General features: G+C 35.9%; 1 protein-coding gene across 3 annotated transcripts in view; it reads right to left on the bottom strand.

Annotated features, from left to right (window-relative positions):
• The window catches only part of DNER (delta/notch like EGF repeat containing), a 145707-nt gene that overhangs the window by 44274 nt on the left and 85085 nt on the right, over positions 1–16348 (bottom strand). For all 3 annotated transcript variants that reach the window (XM_075507283.1, XM_075507284.1, XM_075507285.1), the window contains exons 5-6: positions 9610–9755; positions 1940–2093 (exon numbers count right to left, since the gene is read on the bottom strand). In XM_075507283.1, coding sequence (XP_075363398.1) covers positions 1940–2093; positions 9610–9755 — 300 coding nt within the window. The remainder of the gene's footprint in view (positions 1–1939; positions 2094–9609; positions 9756–16348) is intronic.

Below are 16348 nucleotides of genomic sequence, written 5' to 3'. Positions count from 1 at the left end.
CTTCTGAGGTAGGGAATTTGAAAAAAGAAATTTAACCTAATAGTTGATGTAGACCATTTTCCAAGATAGCCAAGTCAATAAAAGTAAAAAACACAAACATAACAAAAAAAACCCACCATTTTTTCTTTTCTAATAGAAACTACTTGTCAAAATCCAAAAGAATTCTGAATCAACCATATTCAACATGACAGTAACAGTAGGGATTGTTCAAACATTTGAAGTTTGTTCCACTCTGATCTTTCTCATCTCAAATTTAAATCATTATTCAACTGTATTTACATATCTTGTTAAAGTGACAGTTGATCTTTTGGCAAATTTATGGCATGGAATAGAGAACACATGGATAATAACATCACATCATATTTTCAGAGCAGTATAAAACCAGGTCATTATACAAAAAACCCAAATATAAATCCCTTTCTTGCTGCACATTTGCTAGTGACTTTAAGCAAACAGAGAAAAAGTGGAAGTCCTAGAGGCAGAAAAAGTATAATTAAAAGGAAACGTTTTGGCCTTTGGAGAGAATGAAGAGGCCTTAATAATTTGCCGTTGCTGATCTTCTGAACTGCGACATTCATGAAACAATGCAGAGGGTAGTACGTGGCAGCCACATTAAATCATCATTTGCATCCACCTGCTTCTGGCTCAGTCATTTTTCGGGCTGGTACTTACTAATCTAGAGCAGCTAGAAGTTTCTCTAGTCTGTGCTGACATGCGTTATGGTAAAGAATACGAATATTCCCATCTTGAAGGGAATATAAGAACACCCACTCCGTGATCCTGCTTTGGGGCAGAATAAAGGAAGTATTGCTATATGTACCTTTTATACACATTTAATGCACACAAATACCCACCCAGCATTAAAGCCATTCAATAACCATTTAGACACAACTACTAGAAACCTGACCAAATCATTCATTTCTCCATCTGCTTTTTGTGATATAGCTTTTATATTCTTTAGATCTTAGGGCTTATTCTGGAAGCATCTTCCTTTTTCTTTTTTTTTTTCCCTTCAGATAAGTCCCCTTTCTCTCTAATATCAACTGACCAGGAAATGATCTCACAATTTATCAGCCGATAGATTACAGAAATGAAAATGTACAGTAAAACGTTTGTAGGAAGCAAAATAAATTACCTGCTACTGATCTTAATCTTAGCCAACTTTTATTTTTAAATAATTTCAGACAATACACATTGAAGTAACTGTTCTATTATGATAATTGAGTTTTTCTTTGAAATGTAAGGTTCACATAGCAGAGTTTTCTATAACAGCCATTTTGTAAGGTTCTTCTGTCAGCTTGTATGTTTAATTTACCCTCCAGCATATGCCCACTGTATTTAGTTTAATCTTAATTGCAATTAAGATGTCTATATTCATTTGATCAAATTTTGAAAGCAAATGTTCTTAAAATAACTTCAGAGAACTCAGACACTTGTTTGTTAGTTAAACTTACAAATTACTCAGATTAGTTTGTGCATTTTTAAAAAGTTTTCAAAATTTAAGTTGATTCTGAGGAACAATCCAACAACTGTAAAGTGTGGAGAGAATTTTCTTCCATTTGATTGGTGTAACTGAAGAAAAGAGTTTACTAGTTACAATGAAAGTATGTTTATTGAAAGGTTAGTTACAATGCATACTTAAAATCTATATTGAAGAGAAAAAAACAGATTAAGAAAAAGCTATGTAAACTAAATTTTGGTCATCTTTTCTATTAGTTATGAATAATTCACTCATTAGGTTATGTCTCAGATGTGTGCTTTCAATGGCACTGTTCACAGGCGAAGAATCTTCCACAGCCTTTTAAAAACTGCCCGTATGTTGTTTTTGTCTTTTCCTTCTTTCCTGGTATCTGAAGTTGCACAGTTCACTGCTCTGCAAAAGATATGCACCGAATGTTAAAACGAAAATGCATTATTCAAAGCGTAATACAAAACCTACCAGCCGGGCAGCTGCAGGTGAAATTGTTCCCGTCGTGTTTCTGTGCTACATCGGTGCAGGTTGCGTTGTTCTGACAGGGCTGGCTCTGACAAGCATCAAATTCTTCACACAGGGAACCCTGATACTCATTCTCGCAGTCACAGAAAAAAGTTGCCTAAAACCAAACAGGATATGTACTTCACAATGAATTTTCAAAGATTATGTTTTCATTTATACCCTACTGAACAAAGATGTTTTTGTTGTTTTCCTGTTCATAACAACAGTAGCTGCCATAAATACATCAACTGCATAAAGTTACTCTTTGAAATACTAAACCTGCACCAGTTCTTTGGCTAAAATTTTTAATGATGTCAGGGAATTTCATCTAGATGAGGAGGCTGGGATCAGATCCATAATGTCTAAATCACTATAAATTTTTTCTTCCATTCCAGAAGTTACGTTTATAGACTGAAATAATTGTCAGAATAAGTAATGTGCAGATTTACTGCAAGAAAATCCTACTACAAAGATGCACCCTTTATGTGAAGGGCAGGGCTGGGGTCCCAGAGGCTCACTTCAGTGGTACTTCAGTAGTGACACACCCCTTCAATTCTGTTAAAATAGGTCGTCTTCTGAATGTATTTGTTACTTTCTCCAAATCTGTCTGCTTAATAAAGGATCAAGACCACTACACCTGCTGAAGATCTTAAATACCTATAGTAGGCATGACATAGCACATTTTTGTTAGTAATAAAATAATTAAGATTAGATTTTTAAAAAAATTTAGGTCACTAAGATTGCCAAGGAAGTCTCAAAGAACGGAAGCAAGGAAAGCTTTCTCATCAGTAGTATACGTTTAGATTAAATATCTTACTTTCTTTGTTCATTAAACACTAGATGGCAACATCACTCACTCTCATACATTTCAAAGCCAGATCATTAGGGCTGGAACGCAGCTGTCCCATGCACAAACATTGTAATGCAGAGTACAGAATGTGCATGGAACTAGAAACAAAGAGATGGGGTTAGTATTTTATCTTCTATTTTTTACTTGTGTTTGCTTCATATGAATAAACAGCTGTGACCTAAGTAGAAAAGAAAATAATCATCTTCATACAAATAAAAACCAGTAAAACCCAGATTTCATTCTTCCTTAAAAATATTACACTGGTAGAGTTTAAACAAGGATTAATACTATACATCTCCAAAACTCACAATGATAGGTATGTTATTTATCTGGAGTGCCAGAAGTCCCTGCTAAGTGTATGGTCTATACATGTTCTGATATTTGCCCAAGCCTCTTCACAAACCAGCTCTGAATACCTCGCACATTAGCAATGACAGGTTTCCAAACAAGGCTGTAGCTCAACAGAAAGGAAAGACAGGCAAGCAAAACACAGTCAAAAATTATTATAATCACATAGCACAGTAACTTACTTTGAAGATAATTCATATAAGCTACACAGGGAAGTGGCTAACAGAGTGAAACAGATAATCACTTTTATTTAAGAACTAAACAATTAACTAAATACACAGTATTTCCACGTTTCCATATAGCATTGGTGGAAAACACATCAGCACAGGGATCACTTTGGTCCCTAAAGACAACAGTGATCAGGGGTTCAAAGTTAGTGTCATCCTCAACATCTCATATCATCTGAGTCATGCAGTACCATTGTGCATATATAGGATCAGAATGCAGGTAAAGAGTGCCCATAAACATTTTGCCTGCAGCATCCTTCACAGCTGTTCTAACTCTTATTAATACTAAATTATGTTATTGACTTAAAGTGTTTGTTATCATTCCTGGAATGGACTGTTGAGTTTAGACTTAATACAAAATCAAGGTTGCTGCCTGTCTCAATAACTCACCTGTTCTGGATTAACAAAGTGAACAAAGTGAGATACCATACTATGAAAAAAAGTGGAATTTTTTCTTAAAATCGACATGAATAGACCACAGGGAAAGATATAGGCACTGTACCTAGATTCTGTACCCTGGCTGAAGAGATCAGAGTCTTGATCTCATTTAAATGTGTCACGGTTTAACTCCAGCTGGCAACTGAGCCCCACACAGCTGCTCGCTTACTCCCCCCGCAGTGGGATGGGCGAGAGAATCAGAAGAGTAAAAGTGAGAAAACTCGGGGGTTGAGATAAAGACCATTTAATAGGTAAAGCAAAAGCTGTACACGCAAGCAAAGCAAAACAAGGAATTCATTCACTCTTTCCCACCGGCAGGCAGTGTTCAGCCATCTCCAGGAAAGCAGGGCTCCATCACACATAACGGTTACTTGGGAAGACAAACTCCACCACTCATTCCTTCTTCTTCCCCCAGCTTTATATGCTGAGCATGACATCATATGGTACAGAGTATCCCTTTGGTCAGTTGGGGTCAGCTGTCCCGGCCGTGTCCCCTCCCAACCTCTTGTGCACCCCCAGCCTCCTCACTGGTGGGGTGGGGTGAGGAGCAGAGAAGACCTTGACTCTGTATAAGCACTGCTCAGCAGGAACTAAAACATCCCTGTGTTATCAACACTGTTTCCAGCACAAATGCAAACATAGCCCCATACGAGCTACTGTGAAGAGCTACATACTAGCTACTACCCCAGCCAAAACCAGCATAAATGTGTTTCTGGTCCTTGCATATCCTTGCATATGCACTGAAAATGAGAACAGGCTTATCTACAACTATCTGATGCAAAAGACATCCCTAAGCAAGAGAGCTAAGAATTATACCATCAAAGTTAACTCTGTCAGAACAGAGAGGTACCATGTTTGTTAGGTAGGCTCAGGTTCATGGTGGTTTTATGCTAGATCTGAGAGTAAGATGCAAAGTACATCACCATGTGAGCCATTCATCGGAAAGGAAGGGAATGTCTGTACTGTCCACACAGACACAAACAGCATGGCTCTGCCTGCACTAAAATCTCATTTTGAAGCAATGGAAGCTGCTTATTATAATGTAAGTATTAATATTTTTAAACAGTGCAACAATCAGTCATTGCCTCAACAATATTAATGAAATAGGAAGTTAAGAAAAGCTCAGATAATATTGATATCTCTCTAAGAGTATGATATAGGGATCAATTTACCATAAAGTGTAGTTAACAAAATGGGTTTTGAAAGTAGAAAAGCATTGTAACACTTCAAACTGAAATGTCTAATGACAGATAACAGTTCTGAGATACAGACAAGTTATTCTGTAGAGAAGATTAGGTGTCATCGTTTTTATTAGGCATGTCATCTTCACTTTTCCCAAATGATACTATTAATTTTTTTCCTGAATAGATGACATGTGCTAGCATATTTGAGGAAAACTAAGTCAAGAAGAAACTACACACTGCCATAATGCTAGTATTAAAGTCACTATCTACGAATTCCAAAACAATCTACTATCAATAGAGAGTTCATCTGTGTATTTTACTTGATTATGGGAGTGCAAATCTATCATATATCAATTTGGATGGCAATAAAATAAATTCTTTAAAATAATTTGCTATTACCCAATCCAATTGTCTGTAAGTATCGTATTATGTAGTTGGAATATAGTACTTTTTTCCCTATTTTAAGTAAGCAGAGTACTAACGTGCTCATCACATTCTAAATTTCAGACTAGAGAGACCATAAAAGCTCACCTTTTTTCTTTTTTTTTAAACTATAGTAAAGAAGCTGTTACGATGACCAGAACAAAATGAATGTCTACTCTTTCTCTTGCTGAGAAAGACTTTCAGTATTTATTGCAACTCACAGTGAGTTGCTATAATATTTGAGCAAAACATTGCTGTATGGCAATTATATGTTTTGTATTTAGGATTATATTGTACTTTGCAAACTAAGTCCATAAGCAGGAAAGCATGCCTTTAGGTATCCATGAGGCTTTTTTATAATTAGCCTTTCTACAAATATGATCAAGTGGATCTACCCCAAAGCTTCTAGCCCATATAAAAGACATGGAAATCATCGCTATTCAGTTCAATACGTTATTTCTCAGTGCAGGCAGAGGCCAGTTATTTTTGTGTAAATCTCAAGGGTTCTAATTCTAGCAATAAAATTTCATACTTACACAGTCAGCTCTTCCACATTTTACATGGGAGAGTTGAAGTTACGGAACACAGCAATCTGTGAAATCACTTTATCCCCATATGTAAGCAAAATTGTGGTGCTCAAATCCAATGGATGGCCAAAATTCATTTTAAAATCCTACATGGAATCAGAAATTCACACCAAACAAATCTCTCTCTTTGGGTTAATACAGAGATTTTTCTCTTCCATTCACAGCTAACTGGTTTGAGGACAACTTATTCTGGTGTAAAGCTGAGTATATAAATGTGAAAGTGGTATTTATATTGTGATGATGCCAAGACCAGTATTATCCTTCTGACACATTCCTGCTTCCATTGTGGACGAATGGCAAGCATGGCAGCAAAGGAAGGAAAAAGCATCACTTTCACTCAGCATCACCTCACTTCACAGAACTTTGTTCGAAGTGGTGAATATTATGTTCCTTTCAAAAGCAACAATAATTGAAGAAGAAACTTTGCCATTAAAAGCTTTCCATTTCATATCCACACTCTATAAAAAGCATCTAGCTGAGCAGAAGCTAAGTTAAGTGTCAGTAAGAAATGGGTAAAAACTGGCCAAGACTTCCAGGTTAGACCAGAATTCATTTGTTTATAGTTTTGCGCATTCCATAGATAACAGTATGCCACTGCACTTATATCACTGCAGATTGTTAATTACATTTAACTTTCCCATTAAGCAGATGTGTTACTACATTCTTTTACATTAAACTAGATTTGGAATAAAACTATGAAGTACATAAAAACACAAGGACAATCATTAATCTTCTTGGCACTGGAAGCAATGACTACAGCCAGCAGAGCTCTTTGTATAAAAGGCCTAATACCATAAATAAGCTTTCTTCTAAGAAGTTGCTTTGCATCCTGCAAGACTAGATTGTGCAAAACAGAATGAATTATAGATAAAAACAAACAGCAAATCACAAAGGGCATGTTGTAAACCTAAATAAAATTAAAGTTTCAGTTCTGCAAAAAGAAGTGCAGAAGACGCATCCTGCGGGAAGCCGACACAACAGTTGGAACATGTCAAGCATGGAATTTTGGCAGTTGTTTGCTCCATTGTTAGGGGAATCACCAAGACATTTTAGGGCATATCTCACCTAAGAGGAGTTAAACACCCTGCTTAACGAAATATGCACCTTCTATTTTTACCTGTGTTGCTTATGCTGGACCTGAATCAGATTCCTGGCTGAAGTTCTATTATACAACTAATTGGCTAAAGCGTAAGGAAAACTGACAGATATAAAAAACCGCTATGGACGAACAGACAACATGACATATTTATTCTCCCTGGAGTAGGAAGCTGGACATAAATTACCTACATTTGGAAACACTGTACCTGAGGTTTTAGTGAGTTACCCCAGCCCAGCAGGCTACCTGGCATAGGTTTGATGGCACTCGAGAGGATCACTGGGCACATTTCTCATTTGTTCAAGTTCTGGAAAATTCAGGAGCAGTTTGTGACAGTGAAAATAAATCAATCACATTTCTGAAGTTAAAATTTTATTTGAAGATAAGAGATATTGAGAATCCTGCTAATTCCAGTTCTCTGACTACCATGAATTGATAGACACCTCTTCAGAAACGGACTTCAACATGATTTCTATGTCCCTCAGCTTCAGCCACGGGGGTGTCAGTCAGCTACAGCATAGTGCATGTCACATCAAAATACCTTAATAAATACCTTAATAATTTTTCCTGTTCTTACTCTTAGGTTGAAAGAAAGAATAGGTGGAAAGATACAAACAATCCTAAATTTTTCTATTCATTTTCCAGGGAAAGCAACACTCTACATGTGCATGAGAGGGGGTCATTTATCACTAACAGTTCTAGTTTTAACATATAAAACTTTCAATGTCAAGATTACAGGTGGGTACATACAGGTACTGATTTCTCTTTTTTTGAGTAACATAATAGCTCCACTTTATTGCCATGAAACCAATTTATCTTTCTTTTTAAAGATTATTTTATTTTCCTTGCCATATCTCAAAGATTTATAAAACATGGATAATTATTAAAGGCCATATATGCATTTTGTTAATATAGAAAAGCATTGATGCTTCTGCATAGATACAGGAAGTAACTTATTTTTATTTTGTGACATATGACGTGCAATAAGAGAAAGAAATTAGTCATAAAAATGGAAAAACAACATAAAAAATACAAAATAAAACTATTTATCAAAGGCTTTAACTCTCAACTTGACAAAAAATGGAAAAAGATGACATTTGGATATGCTGTTACATATAGTAAATTTGAACATATTATTTACATAAAGCAAACTCAAGATGCTGAATTTATAAAATAAAAATGTTAAATACAGTAAAGCAGAAAAACTAAACTGGACTATGAAATAGGACACTGTATCTGAATGAATAATTTATTTGGGTACCAGCCAGCTGGTATGGTAGAGTAGCGCTTACTTCTAAACGCATCTTGCAATAATTGTGTTCACGCATTACCTCAAGCATTTTAAACTTTCATTTTTGAGAAATAAAGTAGATGCTTAATTCTTCCAGATGTTAGCACTGCCATGCATATATAGATTACTGTAGCAATTTAATTATTGTTGTTACAATTCAAAACGTCATTTTTCTATCAAACGTGCTTATTGAGGATTTAAATAGGAAAATGGTAGCAGATGAACTAACAGTGAATTCCCTAAATATGCCAAATTTTCTAAGCTCACAGCAGGCTCACAGCTGTTAATATTTACTCAACAGTTACTATTGCTTTTATCTCCCAAATGAATATTAATAAAATCAAAGATTAACTGCACATAGTTGTGCTGTAAATGACTTTTAATCCATGAAATAAAATCAACACTGATAGAAGGTAACGGAGAATACAGGATCTCATTGACAGAAGGCCAGTCTGATTTTCTAAAAGCAGTATACAGACTGCAAATTTAATACATGTGGTTCTTATTTTCTCATGTTACTAGATTGGACAAAAAAACTCACAGTGGCCAGTGGAATTGCTATCACCGTTGTGATCTCTCAATGTAGTATTAGGTAAAGGAAAAAGATGTACAGGAAAACTTCCAAACATTACCAAATTACTCCATTCTGTTTCTTCTCATAAGTGTGCTCAGACAATTTCATTGCACTGGTCAGTGATTTCTGAGCAAGCAATTATTGAGACATGAGGAGATAAGTACTAGATTAAGTCTTCAGCCTTCTTTTGGTTTTAAGTCTGATTTAAACTGGAACACACTGGTCTGGAGATTGGGGATCCCAAGTGCCCACCACGTGCTCCTCATCTCACAAAGAAATATTCTTGTACAGTGACAGTAAGATGCAGTACACATTACCTTATACCTAATTTGAATAATGGTTTTTATTGCCAGGGCATGGTATGAATCTTTGCATCTGATTCATATGATTCTGTGATTCTGTGATCTCATATCAGTCCTTTTCTTACGTAAGTGCTTGATTTTTAGGAATAGCAAATAAATACATTGTTATTATTTAGTAACATCTGTGAGCTTTTGAAGCCTATTACACAGCAACAAGTTATGCACACGCTCAGAGGACCAAGTACAGTTTACCCTGTATTTACGTTATCATGGAATTTCCACACTACAGGAAGGTCTTGATAAGTTCACCTTACCTCATCTGGTTTGGTGATACATTTTCCTTTCCCCGAACACTGGAAGTAATCTGAATGGCTTCCCACAGGCATGCAGGTACTGACTTTCACTATCACAGTCAAGCGTAGAGCCACAATGCATTTAGTAACTGAATCATTCAAAAAACCTTAAAAAAAAAAAATTATTCTTACTATATGAGAAAATACGCTAATACATATTAACGCTCTACTGCTAGATAAATAAATAAAACTGAATTGAAAGAAACTGTCAACTAAGAACATCATTGCTCATATTTCATACACACCTATCTAAATGTAATGCATGTAAATACAAATTAGAATATAGTTTGGAAACAAACACTCATTATATTAACAAAAGGAAGGCAGGCTAGTGAAACAGGTCTACCTCCAGAGCTCTAATCTGCTATCATTTTTTTAGGTCTCTCGTAATCAAAAGCTTTTGCCTGCTATCTTTTGGATAAGTTAAAAATATATTTCCTTAAGTTTTTTAATGACAAGGAATGTTAAAATCAAATTCAGTGGAGAAAAATGTTTAAATGAATTTCTAAAAGTTACTTCAGAGCTAAAAAGCATAGAGACCATAAACTGCATTACACTGGTAACAGATGGACAATCCCTTTGGCTGCATTTTTTATGAAGTTTGCAAGAACAGACATACACAGCTTGACAGCATTTCTTTGTATATTTGCAACACAAGTATTATTGAATGTCTGATCTGATCATTCTATAAGGTGATATACCAGGTATAGATGAATAAAACACGAAAATGGGAACATTTAACAAGGAAGACGAAAATTCATGAATCTCTAGCTAGAACCTGTAATTGCATGGAATAAAAAAAAAAATAGTTTGTTGGAAGCTATTAAAGCACACTGGAGTATAACAACATCCCTATCACGCACATTTCCAACAGATATACCTGGAAAATAAAATGAAGGACAGGAGAAAAGATAAAAGGAGGCATATGCACAGCCCATGACATACACAATTAAGTCAGAGTTCATGTCAAAATACATATAGACTGCTCCTATACTTCACTTGTGCTTGAACTGCATTGTTCCACCACAGTGACTAGACTCCTGGGTTACAGCCCTTCCATGTGTGGCATCAGTAGCTGTTTTGTTCCAGGAGCTTGTGGCAGAATAAATGTGCAGTGACATCAAAAGCGTGGGTTTGGTATAGTGTATATACTGTATGCAGAATATATGCATAAAAAACCCAAAGATCTTTCCATAAATTGTCAAACTTAAATTCAACTTCACTATCCTTAATGTAGTCTAAGGGTATCCTTAATGTAGTCTTAGTCTGTCCTAAGGGTCTAAGACTGTAGTATCAGTATGGAAAGTTACAGACATAGAACCATTGCAGGATTATACTTTTCTTTAAAAATGAATATAGAGAGAATTTAAGTAAAAATGGATGCTTTTTAAAATCTAAATATCCTTAATTTTAAAAAGAATGACTGTAAATGGATGCAGGAAGTGTATGACATAGAATGTTTTTTCTAGTATTCCAGAATCCATTTACAGCCTAAACCTTAGAGGAACTTCAAAGATGCAGTCCAGCTTCTTGCATTATAGACTGGAGACAGCACCATATTTAGTCAAGGAGAAGAAAATTAGTACAAGATAATATTTATAATGAACAGTAATAAACCAAATTTTCATGAAACACTCTGAACTTCAAGTGAATTCTCTTTCCAAAACAACTGCTAAACATCATGTGCATTCTGCATATGAAAGTGTCAAGCATGACTAATTCTACAAATTCCATAGAAAATCATAGGGAAGACTTCCATTCTTTGGTCTTCATTTTTAGATTTCACTTTTTAAAATGCTGTATCCTTTGAACAATTAGTTGTTTATGCTAGAAACAATGATCCCTAAACCATATCTTCAAAGCAGGAAAATCTCATGTCCAATACAGATGTCATAGGCTTGAGTATAGCCTCTACAAGTTAGCTAAATATTCTAAAAGATCAGATTAAAAAAAAAAAAATGTATTGGGTATAGTTCCAAATGTCTAATGGTCTGTTTTGGCTAGTGAAGATTATTGTAATCTGCTGACCTCTTCAAAGCAAGCCAATTTATTCTGGCCTTAATACACACCGCATTTTTACCCATCTGTTCAAAGATGCAGCCAGAATTATTTCCTTTAACAATTGAATGCAATTGTCACTGGCAGTCATACAATTACATGTGAATGCTTGGAAGAATGTGGTATTTAGAAAATGTCTTTGGGTTCACATTTGCTTGTCTGAAGCAGATTGTTACATATTCTTCAGGACAGTTCCCTAAAGGAATATTAAATCCAACTTCTTTGTACTTTCAATCTTGTTACTATTTTGGTATCAAAAGCCCTTAGGCAAACCACTGAAAAAAATCATTATTCTCACTGGAATGCCACATATTTTCCTGGAATTTCTAATTATCTCATCTAATTTCTAAAGACTAGAAAAATAAAACCATGGCTATTTATTTTCACTCTATAGAAGTTGCATACAACTTTCGGAGATCTCTAGGTTTTATGGCTAGAAGAAGCTTGTCTAATCATTTAAATATGACTCTCTGCTTAACTCAGGTCATAGCACTTCAATTAATTTCTTCTCCAATTCCCATAACAACAACTGAACTAGAGTGAGTTTCAAGTTCTATTTTTAACTTCTAGGTAGGAGAATAATTTCAGAAGCATGTTCACAGCTCCCTTCATCTAAGGTCTGGAGAAAAACATTACAGCTGTTTATATCAAAAGGTAATTTTGTTCAGTTTAACCTTGCTGGTTTTCTAAAGCTAGTTAAAACAATGACATCAGAGCATTTCAAGTTGAAGAATTCAGGGTTGAGCTATTTACAGTAATATTACGGAAACAATTTTAAAGCCTAATAAATCCTAATATGATGTAAATAGTCATTTAGATTGCAGAGGAGGCATTTTCAAGTTTTGTGGACACGTTTGATAGTCTGAGAAATGCCTGCATGATTTCATTGGCAGTACGCATGGTAAAATACACTAGAGGTCATTCCACCCTGGTTGTTTCACCTACGTATACCTAGGAGCACAAAGTATGTATGCTCCTGTTTCTCTCACATCAAGAAAGTTAAGAATGAAAAATAAGGAATAAAGCCAAAATAAAAGATGACAGGTGTCATCATTGTGTCCAGGTGCTTCCAGCAAGATCATATCATGCCATTCAGATTACAACTAGTCAAACATTAATTGTAGATTTCCTAGACTACACAAACTGATTTGCTTCCTTCGCAAGCCCCGTTTCTGAACAATACCTTCCTTCTATGCACAGCAGACTGAGGTCAGCAAGCTGGTCCATAGTGGACTGCCAAAATAATGAAGACTGAAGCTAAGAAGCCACCAACTTATAACATCCTATTGCATATTATGCTAATGGAAGGCATAAGACTGAACTACAAATCGTAACTAACTCTTGGTATGCACTCAATGCTATTACACACACAAACACTCTTGCCTATTGCAATTGGCTCAAATGTATATCTCTGTATTCCACATAGTGAATATATGCATTCCAACATATATACCTACAGTTGAAACAATAATTTTACAGTGGAAATACAGTAATAGTTCCCTACATTAAAGTTCCAATTTAAAAAAGTATAGGCCTCCGAGTCCACCTACAGGTTTCTTGGATGAGACAGAATGACTGCCAAGGGGTTTGGGCACTCAGTTACAATGAGGCACCAGTCCCCAAGTTTTCAACTTATTTTTAGCCTGGTTTCCCAAGGAAATGAGACAGCAATGGGATGTCTATCAGTTTCCATCTGTTCTCTTTTTCTCTCTCAACACTCCCACACCAAAAGCTTTTGGGGTCAGTAGCCAACTTAACATTTTGCAAAGCAGTGGAGTTCTCAAAGACACTAAGTGCCTACAGCTTCCCTGCACAGTATATAGCCCCAGCCCTAAGGGCACTGGTAAGTCAAAATGGGTAGGAAAACAAAAAAGGGCCCCAGAATAAGGTGATGTCATTTCTCCACCCCATTCCTGGTGTACAGTACAGTCAGTTATTCATTATTCGGAAAATGGGAAACTAGGATATATACAGATGGAAGAAAAACAGATAGCATCCGTCCTCCAGGAGCAAAGCAGCAGTACTGGGTGTGCCTGCACCACATCTTCAGTTCATGTCATGTAGTAACAAAATGAAGCTATATACTTCCAGACCTGATTTCAGCTTCTAGAAACAATACAGCTGCCATCAGAGCATATTGAACCATAATTTATAAGCCTTAGTGGTCCAGGATAGAAGCTATATAAGTGCGTCTGCTAGTTCATCCACAGATAATGGAAAGTTATAGAATTCACCTAAAGTGTAAAAGATCCAAGAGGAATTTTCTGTTTAACTACATCTCTCACATAACAGGAGAAAATGTTATCCAGCAAGCTAAACAGGAGTGGTCAATATGCTCAACCTTTTCTTTTGTGGCCATTGAACTTTGAAGACATAAGAATAATTTAAAGAAAGGAAGCTAGACAATACAGAGAACTAAATTTTGATTACAGTACTCACCAGAAAAAAGACATAGGAAGACTTTAATTCTAGTCCTTCCTCCTAAAAATTTTATGTCCAAATTTTATCCAAAGATTATTTCATGTCCATAACACTCACACTGTCCATCTATCATATGGTACAGCTAACATTCAAGACTATGAAGACCACCACAGGGGTCTATACTAATCTAGGCATGCTTAAGTGCCTTTTTGGGTCTAAGTATAAAGTAGTAAACTCAGTTTAACTATACATAAGAATTTTCCTCTCTTATGGCATTGTATAACACAATCTCAAATAGTGGTTATTCATCTAGCAAATCTAAGAGAGCTCAATCCTTCCACTCGTTCATGGAAGTCATGTTCAACTCATTTTAGAGACCTAACAAATGAAAAAGCATAACAAGATGTTTTCAAGATACACTTGATTGTGAAAACTTACCTTTACATGTTGAAGCAGTAGACACATGCTTTTGATTTACAAATAGACAATCACTTACCAGCTTTTCCATGACCCTAATGGTCAGGGTCATTGAGGCCTATCAGTACCCTCAGGGCCCTGACACTAATACTATTCTAGTGAATTTGAAAAATGGGTCAGGAATCCTTTCCTAGTTTGTCTTAGGATGATTATCATACATAAGCAGAAAATGAGAAGTGAGAAACAGGTAGTCAATGACATTTGCAATCTTTGATGCAGTACTTCTGTGACATCAGTACCACAAGATACTTGTACAGAACATCTGAGATCATTCTCTAATGATACTGCTAGGCAGCATAGCATCTGGGCATACAAAAATACAGCTGCAATAACAAAACTGCTATTTTGCCCACAAGTAGCACTATTTATAAGTGGTACAACTCTCCCGAATTCTATATAGATCAGCATGCTTACGTGCTTTGTCACAGAAGACTTGGTCAGATACTGGTTTTGAAAGTATATATAGATTTTACTGAGAATCAGTTTGAGAACTGTTTCAAATACTTTATTTTTCAAAAACTCACATGAAGCAGCAATTTAAAGAAATTGTTTTTGTTGGTCTTAAGTGACTTAAAAACTTCTCATTGCATTTTTTTTCTTCTCCAAATTGGTATCATAGTCAGTTTAAAAATAGATGTGCTTTCTTCCTTCACTACCAACACTGAAAACTCATCCTGGGCTCTGAAAATTGAACATACACTTTCTTCTCAGACATAATCACCATTACAGTGATAAAGATAAACGTGCTGCTGGTCAAGTTATATTCTCAGTAACAGTTCTGCAATGCTATCAGAGGCAGATTGACAATGATAGGGTTACACAGGTATAACAGAAAGCAAAATTTGGGTGTCAGAAAATTATTACCGAAACTTTGGGAAGAAAGCACGCAGCTTGGCTTCCAAGCTGGAGCTCAGTTTTGCAGGACTGACAGTTAAAATATATTTATGAACTGAGCAAACCAGTTGGATTCACTTAGCATACAAAAATGCCCAAACACATGTTCCATTACATTTCCTCTATAACATATGGCAATTTCTGAATTTCACTGTTGCTAAACAATTACCCAACTTAATAGCTTGACTGGACCAAAACCCATGATAGGATTAGGAAATAGTCAGCTAGCAAGAGTAAACTTACACTTATGAAACCACTTGCATACAGCTTACTAAGGAGATGTGACAGTAGCTTAGAGTGTGACCTTCTGTCATGGCTTCAAGGACTCTGCTTACTGTCCAAAATAATGGTGAAAGCCCAGCGAAGGCTGAAAAGACTAATCCAATAGATTTCCTGTATCACAATTTCCCCGTTATGTGCTTCTTTATTAGCATCTCCACAATGCTACCAAGTTGGCCGTGAACTATTTTGGGCACAAATGTAGACCACCAGAATCTCCGATACCACGCTTCACAAAAGCAGTTAAGTGTGGTGGAAAACAAATAACATAGCTGGGACTGCGATAATGGGGAGCTGCAGTAGATTGGATGGCAAGGTTAGCTAGGACACTGACTGGCTCAACTTAAAGACTTATGAGTGGCTATGCTACTTTTAAATACACTGTACAGTATGTTACACTGCTAGCTAAAGATCTCAAAGCATTTTACAAGCATTATTAAAATGTGCCTCACATTTTCCTTTAAATTATGCATTAGTATCCTTATTTTACAGATCAGGTTAAGCAGTCTGTCCAGTATCTCACAGTGCAAACAGCAATGTGATCAAGTGAATGTAACTAACTTGACTGTGA

The sequence above is a fragment of the Mycteria americana genome, chromosome 7 (assembly GCF_035582795.1).
Source record: "Mycteria americana isolate JAX WOST 10 ecotype Jacksonville Zoo and Gardens chromosome 7, USCA_MyAme_1.0, whole genome shotgun sequence".
NCBI lineage: Eukaryota > Metazoa > Chordata > Aves > Ciconiiformes > Ciconiidae > Mycteria > Mycteria americana.
This window is presented reverse-complemented; position numbering and strand designations above follow the sequence as displayed.